General features: G+C 50.6%; 6 protein-coding genes across 6 annotated transcripts; 3 read left to right on the forward strand and 3 right to left on the reverse strand.

The window, feature by feature from the left end:
• Nucleotides 1-652: 652 nt before the first annotated feature.
• On the forward strand, nucleotides 653-2,231 carry N7532_002344 (nicotinate phosphoribosyltransferase; the record flags this gene model as incomplete). The annotated part of the gene is made up of 5 exons (XM_056614838.1): nucleotides 653-764; nucleotides 815-898; nucleotides 959-1,578; nucleotides 1,628-1,964; nucleotides 2,014-2,231. The coding sequence occupies 5 exons, from the start codon at nucleotides 653-655 to the stop codon at nucleotides 2,229-2,231; spliced, it is 1,371 nt and encodes a 456-aa protein (XP_056477810.1).
• A 226-nt stretch (nucleotides 2,232-2,457) lies between these two features.
• N7532_002345 (uncharacterized protein) lies at nucleotides 2,458-2,709 on the reverse strand (the record flags this gene model as incomplete). Its single annotated transcript, XM_056614839.1, has 1 exon — nucleotides 2,458-2,709. One exon carries the CDS (start codon nucleotides 2,707-2,709, stop codon nucleotides 2,458-2,460), a length of 252 nt encoding a protein of 83 aa, XP_056477811.1.
• A 3,294-nt stretch (nucleotides 2,710-6,003) lies between these two features.
• Nucleotides 6,004-8,395, reverse strand: N7532_002346 (transcription factor domain-containing protein; the record flags this gene model as incomplete). The annotated part of the gene is made up of 2 exons (XM_056614840.1): nucleotides 6,004-7,740; nucleotides 7,796-8,395. 2 exons carry the CDS (start codon nucleotides 8,393-8,395, stop codon nucleotides 6,004-6,006), a joined length of 2,337 nt encoding a protein of 778 aa, XP_056477812.1.
• A 1,367-nt stretch (nucleotides 8,396-9,762) lies between these two features.
• Nucleotides 9,763-10,001, reverse strand: N7532_002347 (uncharacterized protein; the record flags this gene model as incomplete). Its single annotated transcript, XM_056614841.1, has 2 exons — nucleotides 9,763-9,816; nucleotides 9,876-10,001. The coding sequence occupies 2 exons, from the start codon at nucleotides 9,999-10,001 to the stop codon at nucleotides 9,763-9,765; spliced, it is 180 nt and encodes a 59-aa protein (XP_056477813.1).
• A 316-nt stretch (nucleotides 10,002-10,317) lies between these two features.
• Nucleotides 10,318-12,498, forward strand: N7532_002348 (beta-catenin-like protein 1; the record flags this gene model as incomplete). Its single annotated transcript, XM_056614842.1, has 8 exons — nucleotides 10,318-10,344; nucleotides 10,395-10,443; nucleotides 10,500-10,842; nucleotides 10,896-11,130; nucleotides 11,181-11,274; nucleotides 11,333-12,183; nucleotides 12,243-12,360; nucleotides 12,416-12,498. The coding sequence occupies 8 exons, from the start codon at nucleotides 10,318-10,320 to the stop codon at nucleotides 12,496-12,498; spliced, it is 1,800 nt and encodes a 599-aa protein (XP_056477814.1).
• Nucleotides 12,499-13,379: 881 nt separating this feature from the next.
• On the forward strand, nucleotides 13,380-17,200 carry N7532_002349 (DNA-directed RNA polymerase II subunit RPB2; the record flags this gene model as incomplete). The annotated part of the gene is made up of 2 exons (XM_056614843.1): nucleotides 13,380-16,978; nucleotides 17,038-17,200. The coding sequence occupies 2 exons, from the start codon at nucleotides 13,380-13,382 to the stop codon at nucleotides 17,198-17,200; spliced, it is 3,762 nt and encodes a 1,253-aa protein (XP_056477815.1).
• Nucleotides 17,201-17,717: the final 517 nt, after the last annotated feature.

The raw sequence follows: 17,717 nt of genomic DNA on the forward strand, positions 1-17,717 counted from the left end.
AACCAGTGAATATGGTGGTCGAGTATCAGTGACTTGGAGCTGTGCTGTGAATAGACACCCCGGGAGCACGCTAGTGCCAATCGAGTAACAACAGAGGATCAGCCCTACCAGATTTCAGGTCGAGCGAATGAAACACCACGCTACAGAAGTGTCGCATGGCTACTAGGGTCCATTGAAAACAACGAATTGTTTCGAATTTCAGCTTGAAGCTACTTGCTCGACCTGGCAATAAGCACCAGGGCCAATCAGAGTATGATCGACACTGAGGGTCATGCTTTGGATGAGAAAGGCCCAGGTCGCATAGCTCTCTACTGTTTAAGAAAACATGAAAAATAACCTTGCTGCAGTTTCAATGGCAGGAAAGTAAAACAATTCCCATTTCACCAAAACTATAGCATTGTTCGCCTTACATGCTGCGCCGTCTAATTGTATAGATCGGTGCAAACACTGCAAACTGATATCGGCTTTTCCCCCGCGCTAGCAATCGCTTTCACGCCGTTCAAAGCCGCAAAGTCCGCCTCGTCCGCTTCCTGCTGGGATTGCCCCGTTCTCTTCTATATATTCTCTCCCAGATCCTGCAAAATAACTCCTCTTCTATTATACTCTTTCCAGCGCAACAATCCCCGACCGGAATACCCGGTTAACCAGCAGAATGGGCCAGGAAGCTACCCCTCCGGTCCCGGAGGGCATCTTTTCCCTTCTGGATACCGATCTCTACAAGCTGACAATGCAATGCGCGATCCTGAAGTACTTCCCTGATGTTTGTAAGTCATATTACCCAGCTATGAGGAAATACCAGGCTGACAAGCCGCAGATGTGACCTACGGCTTCACGAATCGCACCCCGCACATGAGATTGCGACGCGCGGCCTATAAATGGCTTCTGAGGCAGATGGACAGTACGTAATATCCCTCATTGATGAGCACTAGCACGGCATAAGCTAACGCATGCTCTTCAGAGCTTCCCAATGTCCGTGTCACCGCCGAAGAACGCGCATTCCTCAGGCGCAAGTGTCCCTACCTTAACGACGACTACATTACCTTCCTCGAGACCTTCCACCTCAAGCCCGCCGAACAAGTCGAGATCAAGTTCACCCCCACGCAAGACACAGGAAGCGACGATGATGAGGGCAATGTGGAATACGTCATCAAGGGACTATGGCTTGACACGATCCTCTACGAGATTCCCCTGTTGGCTTTGACCAGCCAGGCCTACTTCATGTTTAGCGATACCGAGTGGGACTATGAGCAGCAAGAGGAGAAGGCATTCCGGAAGGGATGCACTCTGCTGGAAAACGGCTGTGTGATCTCCGAATTCGGCACTCGCCGCCGTCGCGACTACCACACTCAGGATTTGGTCATGCAAGGACTCTGTCGCGCTGCTGCTGAGGGCAAGAAGCATGACTGGAAGGGCGCTTTAACTGGCACAAGCAATGTGCACTTTGCGATGAAGTACGACACCAACGCTGTGGGTACTGTCGCCCACGAGTGGTATATGACCATTGCGGCCATCACGGACGACTACGAGAATGCCAATGAATTGGCTTTGCAATACTGGCTTGGATGCTTCGGAGAGGGAGTAAGTAGTCGCCCTCTTTACATGACAAGTAACCCACTGACCAGAAAAGGTTCTCGGCATCGCCCTTACCGATACCTTCGGAACACCTGCGTTCCTGAAGGCCTTCCGCAAGCCCATCTCAGCACCTGTCGCCGATCCCACCGCCTCAGCCACCAGCGGCGAGGACCGGACCTTCGCGGATGTCTATACTGGTGTTCGTCAAGACTCCGGTGACCCGACCTACTTCGTCAAGATGGTTCGTGAGTTCTACGACCGCGAAGGAATCACGGACAAGAAAGTCGTCGTCTTCTCCGACTCCCTGGATATCGCACACTGCCTGGAGTACAAGTCCATCGCCGAGGAAGCCGGTTTCAACCCTACTTTCGGCGTGGGAACCTTCTTCACCAGTAAGTCCACCCACGCAGCCTATCCACTACATTTCTAACCATCGTCTAGACGACTACGTGAACAAGTCAACCGGAGAAAAGTCCAAGCCTCTGAACATCGTTATCAAAATCTCCACCGCCAACGGCCGACCAGCCGTCAAGCTTAGCGATAACCTGGGCAAGAATACCGGTGATCAGGAGAAGGTCCAGGAAGTCAAGAAGAAGCTCGGTTACATCGAGCAGGAGTGGAAGGAGGGCGACGAGAGCAATCGTTGGACCAAGAAATGACTGTTCAGGGCGGGCAGCCCATGAGAGCTTCTGGTGTACTTCGGTGGCTTTGTTGATTTGGAAGTTTCGCATCTGATTGAGACGACTTTCACCATGATATCCCATTAATAGAGTTAGAATGTTTTGAGTTTACGACGTCCAAAGTAACTTTGTCGTTCATGCATGCGAAGCTTTCGTCTTGAAGCTTGAAGCTTACCTTAACTCTGAGTGAAATCCAAGAGCGTTTTCAGGCGTGGCACTTGCGAATGAGCAAGGCCATGGGCGCGGCTCCACAGTGCTGTGCAACTGATAGCCAGGTGGCCGTATCTTGTGTAAATATGAGCAGAATGCGGATATGAGAGAACTTGCCACATCCATTCGGTCCGACAATCAGGAGGTAGTCGCCCGGGTTCACGGTGAATGACAACTTACGAACAAAAACGTCGCCGTTTGGTGATATGATCGGAACATTAGTAAACTCGATCGAGTCGCTTTCCATGACCTCGCCGCGACCAGAGAGAAAAGCGGCTTTTTCCTCGGTAGATGCAGATGAGACCAACTTCTCCTACCGTCGGGTGACTTGTTGTTTACCACTACTGATCTGCTCGATACTCTAGACAGGAAATTTGGAAGCTGCGGTCTATATTCAACAAGGAACAATCATGCAAGACTTTTTGAAAATCTAGTCGGCTGCAGCGAGGTAGTCGCTCTCTATCACGGTCATGAGGCCGAAAAGGATACCTTTAACAAGGGCTACTTCACCCTCATCAAGCATGTGAACGCATTTTGCGCCGGAGGCTTTATCATGGTTTCATGGAGGACTTTGTTATAAAGTACTTCTGGGGCGCTCTTGAATTGATTCTCTGCAGTCTACCCGTTTTCTTCAAGATTCCCAGTCAAGTTACACAGACTATGGGAGATCGCACCGAAAGCTTTGTCACAAACCGACGGATGTTGCTTTCCTCGTCGGATGCCTTTGGCCGTCTGATGTTCTTTTACAAGGAGATCTCCGAGCTGGCCGGCTTCACTTCTCGTGTCTCGTTTCTGCTTGAGGTCAGGAGCGACTTGGTCGCTGAACGATTAGAGCTGAAGCTGGTCAGGCTGCAAGACACACCATACTGACTTTATTTGGAAAATCGGTGAGAAGTTGCCAATAGCACATGCAGCCGCCTTCGACTCATTCCAGGGCCAACTGAGTGTCTCCAGGGCACCAGGTCCGATATTCTCCGACAGATTACCGAGTGGGCGTACTTGCCTCTGGGGCTATGCATGTTTTGATTGAATGGAATAGCTGGGCCGGAGAAATCGACAATATCACGGACGATTGCCAGGTCTTTCAGTCGGCATAGATACCAGGCACTGCCCATATTGGGGGCGAGCTTCTTCAAAAGTGGCGAAGATCTAGAAAGGCTAGGAAGATATTTAGCACGCTGGCGGGTCAACTGGCGGATAAGCTCCCTCGGCTAAATTTTAATATCCAGAGAGCCGTTCTGGATGACCTAAACATTGCATCCAAGGGAATCAGTGAGCAGTTCGATAAATTGCTACTTCAGCCCCTCCGGGATTTGCCTGATGGACCTGACCAAACTGCGATTATCGTACCTGATGCATTAGATGAGTGCAAGAGTGAACGAGACATGGATATACGACTCATACTACAAATCTTGCCAAAGCTTCGGACGTCGAAAGCGATATGCCTGTAGATCTTTCTGATCAGCCGGCCTGAGTTTCCGATCCATCTCGGATTCAAACAGCTCTCTGGCCATGACCACAAGGATTTGTTTCTCCACGAAATCCCTGAAGAGGTTATAAAGCGTGACATCTCATTGTTCGTCCATCATCGACTATCACAGATCAGGGAAGAGCGAGGTCCTCCCTCCCTCTGCATTGGCCTGGGGCTTTGGAAATGCAAAAGCTTGTTGTATTATCTGTGCCGCTCTTCATCTTCGCCGCTACAATCTGTCGCATTTTTGAGGTCGCTTATTAAGTCATTTTTCGAAAGCCTTCCCCAAATTCTCGCCCATCAGAAGAATGAGTCCAAGCTTGGCAGCACATACCTTCCTGTACTAGATCGTATTCTACAGGGACAACCCCCAGAGGGAAAGGAGAATGTTGTCCAAGAGTTCCGTCAAGTTGTGGGATCGATCATCTTGCTGAAAAGTCCACTCGCTGTTATCTCGCTCTCCAGGCTGCTGGGACTCCCCGAAAGTACAGTACAGTCTAAACTGAGCTCACTGCATTCTGTGCTCAACGAGATGACCAGCTAGTAGTATCCGCCTCAATGGACAGGAAAGCAGAGGTCTGGGAATCTTTGACAGGGTCCTTATAGCAGACACTTTATATGATTTCGACTACAATTGAATCGTTCTTCGTCACGTCCGATAGACAGTTCTTAGCCTTTTGTTCTGGTGATTAGTCGATTCTTTCATAGACTATGTCCCCTGACTTTAGACTGTGCCTTCGACCGCTCTTGCAAGTGGCCACTATGATCCACATGGTCCTCTCATTGCCCCGACTCTTCCAGTTTCTTTTTTTCATCTCGAGGGTACGTAGTATCAGTAGGCTTTCTTGATGGTAGGGTAGAGAAATTCAACAAAGCATAAAGACTTCTGCATCTGGATTTCGAGGCACACTCAGATCAGACTAGCTCAGTGGTCTTCTCACCTGATAGTCAGCTTCTGGCATCTAGTGGCCAGAGCCCATTTTTTTCAATTTTGAACACAGACACAGGACTTTTGAAGATAACTCTGGACGGCTTTTATGGTCTGATCAATTCCGTGAGCTTTTCACCCGATGGAACTTTGCTAGTGTTCTACTCTTCGCAAGGAATCTTTTTCGGCGATATTGTGAAAGACTGCCTATCTCGTATTGTTGTCAACACGTCATATGGTATGTATTCTGTGGCGTTCTCGCCGGATAGCAGGATGCTGGAATCTGACTCTGATGATGGATCGATACAACTATGGTACACCGCATCCGGGACTAGACAGCAAATTCTCCAGGGTAATCAAGGCATTGCGTTAGCCCTCTCACCAAATGGCAAGATGCTAGCATCTCACTGTCGCTATATGACAATCTGACTTTGGGATGTGAGCCTGGAGGTGACAGACGCATCGTGTCAAACCTTCACGGGTCACTTAGACTTGGTCTATTTGCTTAGCATTTGTCCCAACTACCTCCTCCTAGCATCCGCTTCTCGCGACAAAACATTACGCGTTTGGGATATTGAGAGTGGTGGCTTAAAAGGAGTCTGAACTCTCAAGGATTTCATCATCCATCTCAACTTTTGTGCGGGTTGCTCTTGTATAATCACCAATTTAGGGACTTTCGTTCTGCGGTTCCGGTGTGGTGACCCACTTCTCGATGCTTACTATGCTACTTTCATCGAACCTGCAATCGCCATTCAGGGCGACATGGAGCAGTGGATACACCTGAACGGTGTGAGGGCTTACTGGCTTCCTGATCAGTTCCGACCCACCTGCTCTGCGGTTTGGCGTATTACACGTGCTTTAGATGACGTACCGGGAATGTTTCGTTCATCGACTTTTGATTGTAACTCAATTGAAATTTTTGTTTCACTCCGTCTTTACGACTTCAACATTTTTAATGAATCTCCTGGCATCTAATCTGGTACGTATACCATGATTCATCCCGCTGTGAATTAAGGTAGATCAATCATCCTATCAAGTGTTGCGCATCATGCCACATCATATGCACCCCCAAATGCTAAGCACAAATACATAATACAAAAAAAGCTAGTATAAATCTCCTAGCTGCCGAAAACATATCATCCTCAGTCCGAAAATCCTAAATCCCGATCTAAATCCCCTGTAATACCACTAGCATGACCAGCAGAATCATGTCGTTCACCACCCCCATCATCCTTCAACGCAAAAGAAAAAAGATCCAGCTCTTCACCTTGGACCTGTTGACTCGGTATACTAACTGGATGCGGATCGCCTTGAAACAGATCCTTTTCCAGATCCGGTATTGAAGTTCCACGTAATAATGCCTGTGTCCAGTCCAGCTCGTCTAAGTCTTCATTTGAGGGCGGGAGGTTTCTTTCTGTGTTGATGGAGGGGTCTGTAGCATTGGGGAAGGAGTCGAAGTCGACGTTCAGGAAGCTGAATGGGTTGTCGGCGGATGTGGAGTCGATGTTCTCTGTTATGGCGAAGTGGTCGTCGAAATCATTTGGGAAAGGACGGCGGTCTTGTTGGTGAGGATTGGGTGTTTCATTGCGGGGCGTTACGGAGCTTGTTCTTCGGTGATGGTGGGGATCTTGTTGTGTTGTTGATGGTGCTCTTGGACCAAGTCCTGTGATATCTGCCTGGGGGCTTTCTCGGCGGTAGGGATTCGGCGTGGCGATTGAGTCGGCGGAGCTGGGTTTCCGTGTATTGATGTTTGTTGGGGGCGGTGATGGGTCGTTGAAGTTATACTGCATAATCTGGAAGAAGGTATTGGAGTTGCAGTTTCCGGAACGCATTTTTATTGCCGCTTGAAGGTTTGCAAATTCGACGTTGGCGGCTGGGTAAATGTCCTTCAAGCAATGTAGAACTTGGATGCAGCGGTGAAAGTTGTATATGCTGCTCTCTCGTACCGCTGGATTCTCAGACATGGAGTTGGATAGGTGTGCAACTGCAGCTGGCAGAATGACTGTCACCCCAGACTGAGGCAGGAATCGGGTGAGATTTAGCTGGTTGAGCCCCTGTATGATATGCGTGATACCTGCTGCTGCGTCATGCATTTTCTTGCGAGCAGTTTTCCTCCATTCAACTCTTGTTTTCGACGCGTCTTTCGAGTGTGCTGCCCATGGCCTATGAAGGGCACTAGTGGTAGCGTGGAAAAGCATACGAAGCATAGCACCGTGTAAGAGCAGTACGTCTTCGCCATCGCGGAAGTTGCTCTTTGATGCCGGAATGAACTGCGCATCCTTTGGTAACGCACCCAACCAGGAGTCGAGTTTCTGACTGCAGCGCGTAAATTCAGACTCCGAGGCCTGCCGAGGGATTAATGTGACGGTTGTTCGATCTGTAGCTCCAAATTGACGCTGCGACGGAGCGTACTGTGCAAATAGAACTCTTCCAATGCATTGACACAGTTTGACCTTTTCGATAAACATGGTTGCAAGGCGCTTCTGATGCGAAACGTCTTCAAGCTGACGGCAGCGAAACAGCGCTACTGCCGATGGAGAGAAAGTTTCGAAGTCAAAGTCTTCAGCCCTGAGCATTGGAACATTACTTGTGCCCTCGTTTACTTGCAGTGGCCGACGCATGCCCATAGCAATGAGTCGGTCTCGGGAGTATAGACACCACCAAATTCGGGTGCGCAGCCGTCGAGTCTTCGGGTCAATGTCATTCGCTGAGGATGGGTCCGTGTTCAGGCCGATGGAATGCGCCTGCGTATTGCACACACCGATCCAGTCCCAGATATCGCGTTGCGGACTATTCTCGGGGTCGGACCAGTACGTCATTAAGAGCAGGGTCTGCAAAATGACGATACGGTCTTCTTCGCAGTCGAGTGAATAGAGAAGCTGTAAGACAGGTGTAAATAATAGGAATCTGGAGTTCTCAGACAGTGTTGCTTACTCGTAATCGCGTAAAAAAAGCATTGCGCGCACTCTTCCTGGTTGAATATCCCGCGTCTTGCAGGTGCTTGAGATCGACGAAGGCAGTCCCAACAAACATGACAGCCTGAAACAACAACACGCTAACGTTTCCATTTGGGTCATTCTCAGCCACGCATCGCAAGAACTCCTGCAAGTTCAGAACAGGCATAAAACTATGCACCCATTGGATATAAGACCTGAGCAACTCATTCCGCAATCCCGTCTCCGGAATCGACAGCGCACCCCGAAAACGCAAGAACTCAACATCCTCCGGCGCGATGCATTCGGGCAAGGGCTTCAAAAACCTAGGCTCCTCATCCAAAATCGCAGTGAGCGGATCAAAGTCAGGATCAATCAAGTCTTGAACGGCAGAGACCATATTCGCAAGTGGCAACGAATTTAGCACGGCCGGATTCCCCATCCTGCCCCAGCCGTTGAGCGGCTTCGTCTCGTACAGCCATGGGGCCTGCGGATCGTAGCCCTGCATATGGAGGCGCTTGGTCTCGGATTCAACGCAAGTGTCCGCGAGCTGCAGCTTGCGCTTCAGAGCCAGCGCGTTGCTATTGGGGGACAGAGACATCGCTTCATGCGGGGCTCTGTATGCCTCCTCGGTAGACTGTCAAGTCCCTGGGTTGTTGCCCGGTAATACGGCTGTTGACTTGTGCCGGAGTAGATATCACCTGCGATCGGCATGAGAATCGACAAGGCAAACGCAGAGTTCAAAGGCGGTGTTCGGAACTGGGGGATGTGGGGAATTTGTGGAGGCTTACGTGGATCCTTTGGGGAAATCCCCCCTTATCAAATTCGGGGTATTTCCGCTAAGGCTGAAGAAATCGGTATAGCTATACCCTAGATTCGGCCTTGGTTTCGTGGTGTTGGTGAATTATCTACCAGGATCTGAGATATTACATCAGACTTTGGCTGGCTGGGTGGCTGGGAAGTAGAATACAGCATCCTCATTTCGACTGCAGCGGCCCATATCACAACATTTACGAAAAGTCTAAATGGCCTCGGATGTATCAAAAGGCAAATCAAATCTGCCGAGCCAACTGCCTAGCTCGAACCCTGACAGCAGAGTGTTTCCCCCATGCTGTCAGCGCCAAGACTGCCATGTGTGGCTTAAGCTTAAACGCTTCTGCAAGCATAATCGAGCACATTGAAGCCTCCTATTTCTTTATGGAATATCAGATGGCTAGATTGAGTCATAGACCTGACAACTTGCAGCGCATATACGAACTACGTTCTGATATTTTTTGGCTAGCGGGCAGATGACCGTATTTCAGTTTGGCCATCCAACATCCCGCGTCGGCTATTGCATCAGACTCGAAATCCGACCATGAAAATCATCTCAAAATGCGTTTCCCAAGCTAATATGAGACATCCATGCGCTGTCCTGAGGCACCCAAGATCAGATAATTAGGTGGACCCATCATCGACACTGAGTGGCAAAACAAGGAGATCGCCTGAGCTGCTCGGGCTTCGAAAACTGCCTGTTCAAGCGAACATGCATAGCAGAATGGGCTGCTGAGAAAGAAAAGATCACGCTGCAGAATTAGCTGCCCATATAGGGTGTACCTGCCCAACGCCACTGCTGTTTTATCATAGCCCCGGTACAATCCATCATCCGTCGAGTAGTGAAAAGTCGAGTCAAAATCGAGTGGTTTTGGTATTCATGACAAATCTAACAGGCCCACGCTCGCCGTATGCGACACACGGCCTGTCCAACAAACTATTATACAGGATATCCAGAAGAGCATCGACATCGACCGAGAGATGTCTATGCACGTTTCCCTTGACCGACGCCAATATGCTTCACGGAATCAAAAAGACGATTCAAATCGATTCGTCGCGTATTTGAACGGTTCAAAGAGATATTGTTTTACATACTGCGATGGTGATTAGCTCTAACTCAATGGGCCTCGATTATGGCGGACGCTTCGACGCGACTCACGGAGGAAGGAGGAGCTCGCCGAGGCTGCTGTGGAGGAACGCGACACCGGCCTAGAATATATTGTTAGATAATCACAATTGTAGACGGTTTCGACTTGTCCGATACGTACACCGAAGACCAGGAGGCTGCGGACAATGGTGGTGTTCTCGGGGCTGGTGGCCTCGTCGTAGACGGTGCTAAAGAATCCCTTACTGGGGCGGGAGTTGTTGGAGACGACGACGCGGTTGGGAGCCATTGTTGCGGATGGACTGGAGTGTCTTTCAAGGTGAAGGTGGATGGTCGAGGATGAAGCGGGAGGTCGCTCGTCGAGAAATCTGCGGCAGCCGGGCGCTGCGCAGTGGGTCGCCCGCGCCGCCCGTATTCATTTGCGCGACCGCGCAGCTGCGACGACGGCGACCTTGCCCAGCTTCTGTTTCTGGTGTGGGTGCTGCATTCTGGCTTTTCGACTTGCGCTTTGTCTGAACTGTCTCTCTTCAATCGGAAACAATCTCTCGAAGCAATCTTACCAGGAAGTGGACGAGCTCACATTCGGTTTCCTGCGCGCCGCAGCTATGACGAGTGTCGACGAGCTATTCAAGGTAAGTCGAAAAGTGCCTGTCGCATGCGCATTTACTGATATTCTTTGCAGGCGGGCTCTGGAAGCTCCAAGCGCAAGTTTGAGCCCGTTCAGGATCCTAGTATGTCTTTGCCGGTTTGTCAACGCCTCCGTCGATCCGATGCTGACGATACCCAGACGAGCTCTACAAGGCGGCCAAGCTCGACTCCAATGGCGACGTGAAGTCGAAGGGTAAAGAACCCATGGTGGAGGATGATGTCGAGGATGATGGTGAGGCAGGCCCCGAGCTACCTCCCGATTTTGAGGAAGACGTGCCAGACGATGAAGAAGGCCGTTTCTTTGGGGGAGGAATGGATCAAAAGACTGCTCAGGCTATGGAATACATCGACCAGCAAGAGGAAGAGGAGGCGCCGCAGGAGAAGTTTGATGCTGCCTGGGTACGCCGGTTTGCCTTGAACTTTGAGAAGAAGATCTCCAAGAACGCCGAGCTACGAGCCAAGTTTGAGAATGATGGAAAGAAGTATGTAGCCATGAATACGGGCCTATTTTTAGGTTCATGCTGATATTTCGCAGATACATGTCCTCGGAGGCCGATCTGCATACCGAAATCCAGGGACTCTCTATTCTGTCAGAGCACCCAGAGCTCTACGAGGAATTCGCCAAGATGGGCTGTGTTGGCTCATTGGTGTCGCTGCTGTCGCACGATAATACAGATATTGCGATCGAAGTGATTCAGGTCCTAGGCGAGCTTACGGATGAGGATGTGGACGCGCCGCAAGAGCAATGGGATGCTTTGGTCAACGCGATGGTAGGTTGAAAGATTGCACGGATTTGATTGGCATGCTAACAATCTTCAAGATTGATGCCGATGTTATCGAACTTCTGGCTTCAAACCTCTCTCGTCTTGATGAAAAGGAAGATGCTGACAGGGCTGGTGTTTACTACACTCTCGGTATGTCATAATAAATTTGAGCACAGCGCGATTAGCGATCATCTACTAATCCCTTCAGGTGTCATGGAGAACCTGGCTTCCCAAAGCGCGCTCGCAGAGAAGCTCGGACAAGATACGTCCATTATTTCTTGGATCCTGTCTCGCATCCAGCAGAAAGAATCCCCTGTCTCCCAAAATAAGCAGTACTCAGCAGAGGTCCTAGCGATCCTTCTGCAATCCTCTGCCAAGAATCGAGAACGGCTCATTGGTCTCGATGGTATCGACATCGTCCTCCAGCTACTCAGCCAGTACCGGAGACGGGACCCCGAAAGTGATTCAGATGAAGAAGAATACGTGGAGAACCTCTTCGACTGCTTGATCTGTCTCGTGGATGAAAGCGGCGGAAAGGAAAAGTTCATCGAGGCGGAAGGCATTGAACTTGCACAAATTATGCTCAAGGAAAGCAAGTTCAGTAAGCCTCGAGCTCTGAAAGTTCTCGATCACGCGCTTGGTGGAGTCAGCGGTGGACCAGCATGCGAACGACTGGTTGAGGCAGCTGGCCTCGGGTCAGTCTTTGGTTTGTTCATGAGGAAGGTAAGAATCATCTCAAAGGGGACTCGGACAAAGACTCACAAATTGAAGCAGCAAGAAGGAGGAAATATCGAACACATTCTAGGCATTTTCGCGTCCCTTCTTCGTCTTTTGCCTGGCGGATCAGCACCACGAACTCGTACACTAGCCAAGTTCATGGAGAAAGACTACGGAAAGGTCGAGAAACTGATCAAGTTGCGACGGGAATATGCTGCTCGTATCTCGCCGGTCGAGCAAGCCATCGAGAAGGAGCGCAAGGGATACTCGAGGGAGGATCAAGAGTATATGGCTGCCGAATGGCTCTCCCGCCGGCTCGATGCCGGACTCTTTTCGCTCCAGGTATGTCCCACCATCCGGTCACTACCAGCAGATGCATCCAGGCTAACAAAAATGCTTAGACGATTGATGTCATTTTGGCATGGCTTATTGCTGAGGATGCGGGCGCCCAGAAGAAGATTGAGGCGCTTTTTGCAGATCAGGATGAGAACCTGTCTTTGGTTCGGGGCACTTTGCAGGGTATTTTTTCTCATAATCTCGCTTCCTCGCGTCTCATATGCTAACGCCTTTTCAGAACAACTGGAAGGACTCAGTGAGGAAGAGCCTGCACAGAAAGACTTCAAGGACATGCTGAGCGCTTTACTGCAGTTTGTCTAGGATCGGACTGCTTTAGCACACTTTGTAACATATCTGATGAATCATTTTCACGTCATATCATGATCGTTCAAGCACGCGATGTGTTTACTTAACCTCTTGGTTTGATAGCCGACGTTCATATCATGGTATCTGTTTGTAGCAATAGCATACTTATAACCTTGCAAGGTTATCAGATTCATTTGTAATTTTTTAACTTCAAAATGATACTCCATTAGTGTAGTATATTGGACGAATGTGGTCGTTTTTAAGACCAGTCATCGCTGATTTGATGTTTGCCTTTGATTCTAAGCTGGATTTTTGTCATTTGAATGTCATTGTTACTCTTTTGTAGTGCCGCAAAGCGAAATATATCTTCGTGCCTCTCCAGCCTGACGGATTTTAACCTCAGGTACGTCAAAGGAAATCAAATCCCGCTACAAGCTAAAGGCTACGCATCCCAGAAGCCAGCCAGTTGTGGAATTATTCACTTAATAATTCCACAACAATAAGTTGCGATTTCCCAGTTGGGTTCTACCAAGACAGTCGGGAACAAAGAGATGACATACCACGTGACCGAGCCAGCCAGCGCGAATACCCGCAGATCACGTGACCAACCCGACGAGACTAGCGCAAAGCATCAAGATCCTTGGAGATCATTCACTGCCCTTCGCTGGGACATATTTACACCCTCGCATCCCCCCACCCCGGTCGCATCTCCCATACTTGTCTGTGGCGACTGCTTGGACCCTTTCACCAGTCACTGACAAGCGGGACGGCGTACTGGGTGATTCCTCACAGGCAACTTTCCTCGGCCAACGCGCCTCAGAGGTTTCCTCTCCTACGTTCACCTTTTCCCCGTCTTCTGCGCGATTGCATCAGAAATCTCCGACCACCTCGCCAAGATGGCAGACTACGACGACGCCTACGAAGATGAGTTTTACGACGACGCGGATGAGACCATCACTTCGGAGGACTGCTGGACCGTGATTTCTTCGTTCTTCGATACGAAGGGTCTCGTGTCTCAGCAGCTGGATTCTTTCGATGAGTTCGTTTCCTCTACGATGCAAGAGCTGGTGGAGGAACAAAATGCAGTTTCCCTCGACCAGACGGTCGCTCCGGATGACGATGAAATCGATCCGGTCGTCATGCGACGTTATGAACTCAAGTACGGAACCATCATGCTGTCGCGACCCTCAGTGACCGAAAGTGACGGTGCGACGACGATCATGTTGCCCCAAGAGGCTCGCCTTCGAAACCTTACCTACGCCAGTCCGCTCTATCTGAACGTTACGAAGAAAATCATGGAGGGCCGGGAGAGGATGGTTGGCGATGACGAGCAGGATGATGGCGACGAGGATCGCAAGGATCGTGGCAAATACTTGCACTGGGAGGAGAGGGAGCTTCCTGAGGGACAGCGAAAGGAGGATACAGTGTTCATTGGCAAGATGCCCATCATGCTAAAGTCCAAGTACTGTATCCTGAAGGACTTGAACGAGCCTTCCCTCTACGCCTGGAACGAGTGCCCTTACGACTCTGGCGGTTACTTCATCATCAACGGAAGTGAGAAGGTTCTGATCGCGCAGGAGCGCAGTGCTGGAAACATCGTTCAGGTATTCAAGAAGGGTGCCCCCAGCCCAACACCCTACGTTGCCGAAATCCGAAGCGCCGTCGAGAAGGGTTCGCGACTCCTATCGTCACTCGCTCTCAAGCTGTTCGCCAAGGGCGACAGCGCCAAAGGCGGATTTGGCCCGACTATTCGTTCGACTCTCCCCTACATCAAGGCCGACATTCCTATCGTGGTTGTTTTCCGAGCGCTCGGTGTCGTTTCCGATGAAGATATCCTCAACCACATTTGCTACGACCGCACTGATATCCCCATGCTGGAGATGCTCAAGCCGTGTATTGAGGAAGGTTTCGTCATTCAGGACCGAGAAGTTGCCCTGGACTTCATTGCCAAGCGTGGTTCATCTCAGTCCAACCTGAACCATGAAAAGCGTGTTCGATACGCCCGAGATATTATGCAGAAGGAGTTCCTCCCGCATATCTCGCAGGACGAAGGAAGTGAGACACGCAAGGCCTTCTTCCTGGGTTACATGGTTCACCGCCTGCTCCAATGTGCCCTTGGTCGCCGCGACGTTGACGACCGTGATCACTTTGGAAAGAAGCGTCTTGACCTGGGTGGTCCCCTACTGGCCAACCTCTTCCGTACCCTTTTCACTCGTGTCACTCGGGACCTCGCGCGCTACACTCATCACTGCGTCGATAACAACCGCGAGATCTACCTGAACATCGGCCTCAAGGCGGCTACTTTGACTGGTGGTCTGAAGTATGCTCTTGCCACCGGTAACTGGGGTGAGCAAAAGAAGGCAGCCAGCGCCAAGGCTGGTGTGTCCCAAGTACTGTCTCGATACACCTTCGCGTCCTCGTTGTCTCACCTGCGTCGAACCAACACTCCCATCGGCCGTGATGGTAAAATTGCCAAACCCCGTCAGCTCCACAATACCCACTGGGGTTTGGTCTGCCCTGCCGAAACACCTGAAGGACAGGCTTGCGGTCTCGTCAAGAACTTGGCACTCATGTGCTACATCACTGTTGGTACTCCTGGTGAGCCAATCGTTGACTTTATGATTCAGCGAAACATGGACGTCTTGGAGGAGTTCGAACCTCAGGTTTCGCCGAATGCGACCAAGGTCTTCGTGAATGGTGTCTGGGTTGGCGTTCACCGCGACCCAAATCATCTGGTCAACACCATGCTGTCTTTGCGTCGGCGCAACATGATTTCCCATGAAGTCAGCTTGATTCGGGATATCCGTGAGCGCGAGTTCAAGATCTTCACTGATACCGGACGTGTCTGTCGCCCCCTGTTCGTGGTCGACAATGACTCCAAGAGCGCAAACCCGGGATCTCTGGTCCTCAACAAGGATCATATCCGCAAGCTGGAGGCGGACAAGGAGCTGCCACCAGATATGGACGTCGAAGAGCGCCGAAAGCTTTATTTCGGATGGGAGGGTTTGGTTCGATCCGGCGCTGTTGAATATGTCGACGCAGAGGAGGAAGAATCCCTCATGATTGTGATGACTCCCGAAGACTTGGAGATCCATAAGCAGGCTTCAGCTGGGTATGCGATTCCTGAGGAGGAGAACCCTGACCCGAACAAGCGAGTCCGCTCGACTCTGACCCAGCGCGCCCACACCTGGACACACTGTGAGATCCACCCCAGCATGATTCTGGGTGTTTGTGCCAGTATCATTCCATTCCCGGATCACAACCAGTCACCCCGTAATACCTACCAGTCTGCAATGGGTAAGCAGGCTATGGGAGTTTTCCTCACCAATTTTTCACAACGCATGGAAACTATGGCGAACATTCTTTACTACCCTCAGAAGCCACTCGCCACCACTCGGTCTATGGAGTTCCTACGCTTCCGCGAGCTGCCCGCCGGCCAGAATGCCATTGTCGCCATTGCTACGTACTCTGGTTACAACCAAGAAGATTCCGTTATTATGAACCAGAGCAGTATCGATCGCGGTCTGTTCCGGAGTCTGTTCTACCGTACCTACACCGAGACCGAGAAGAAAGTCGGTTTATCGCTTGTCGAGCGGTTCGAGAAGCCCCTGCGGTCCGAGACCATTAATATGCGCCAAGGAACTTACGATAAGCTCGACGATGACGGTATCATCGCTCCTGGTGTCCGAGTGTCCGGTAATGATGTTATCATCGGAAAGACCGCCCCCCTGGCACCTGACGCGGAAGAACTGGGCCAGCGAACCAAGAACCACATCAAGATTGATGCCTCCAGTACACTGCGATCCACAGAGAATGGTATTGTGGATCAGGTCCTGCTTACCACCACCAACGACGACCTCACGTTCGTCAAGGTCCGCATGCGTACCACCAAGATCCCCCAGATTGGTGATAAGTTCGCCTCCCGTCACGGTCAGAAAGGTACTATTGGTATCACCTACCGACAGGAGGACATGCCCTTCACCCGCGAAGGTGTTGTGCCCGATATTATCATCAATCCCCACGCCATTCCCTCTCGTATGACTATTGCTCACTTGATCGAGTGTCAGCTAAGCAAGGTATCTGCCCTCCGTGGCTTCGAGGGTGATGCCACGCCCTTCACGGACGTGACGGTCGACTCTATCTCCCGTCTGCTCCGGGAGCACGGCTACCAGTCTCGCGGTTTCGAAGTCATGTACAACGGCCACACCGGCCGGAAGCTGGTCGCGCAGGTCTTCCTGGGCCCAACCTACTACCAGCGTCTGCGCCACATGGTCGACGACAAGATCCACGCCCGTGCCCGTGGTCCTACCCAGATCCTGACCCGCCAGCCTGTGGAGGGTCGTGCCCGTGATGGTGGTCTGCGTTTCGGAGAGATGGAACGTGATTGCATGATTGCACACGGTGCAAGTGCTTTCTTGAAGGAGCGTCTCTTCGATGTCTCTGATCCGTTCCGCGTCCACATTTGCGATGACTGCGGCCTGATGACCCCGATTGCGTATGCGCCCCCTTCTCTATCTTATTATGATCAATTGCTAACCATTGTTCGATATATAGCAAGCTTAAGAAGGGTCTTTTCGAGTGCCGCCTGTGCAACAACAAGCACCGCATTTCGCAGGTGCACATTCCTTATGCGGCCAAGCTCTTGTTCCAGGAACTGGCCTCGATGAACATTGCTGCTCGGATGTTTACCAACCGATCTGGAGTCTCCGTTCGTTAGACCCCAGTGCGGGTTGTAAGCTGCGGGTATTGAAGTTGCAGGAGGGGTTTGTATTTACTGAAATTTTAAAAAACATGCTAGGCGTTAGGGGGTGACGATATCACAATTTCATTCATTTTTACATCAGAAGTGTCATACAGCTACGTAGCCTGTTGTTCAAGTAGTATTATCGTGTGCTGCTTTTGAAGGATCCAATTTTCACGTGCGAGCCGCATAAACGTAGTACTCGTGTACAATCGTTTTTATTGTTGGATCTGGCAAGTGCTGAATCCTTGCGGACATGGAAGCTGGAAAGAAGTTACAAATCTGACTCAAATCCGCCACGACAGTGGTAGACAATCCGGTGTATTGGCATGTTAATTTTCAGCTACGTGGGTTCTACTTGCGAAACCTTTAATGGTAAGACATTATCGAGCCATTCGGTTTGTAACAAAATATCATCTTGTCTACAAGCCGCAACTAGAAGTGATGAACAAGATCTGAATTTTCCGTCCAACGGTCCTATCTGCGCCTCGAC

Source organism: Penicillium argentinense, assembly GCF_028826775.1.
Source record: "Penicillium argentinense strain IBT 30761 chromosome Unknown utg000003l_segment0_segment0, whole genome shotgun sequence".
In the NCBI taxonomy this organism is placed as follows: Eukaryota; Fungi; Ascomycota; class Eurotiomycetes; order Eurotiales; family Aspergillaceae; genus Penicillium; species Penicillium argentinense.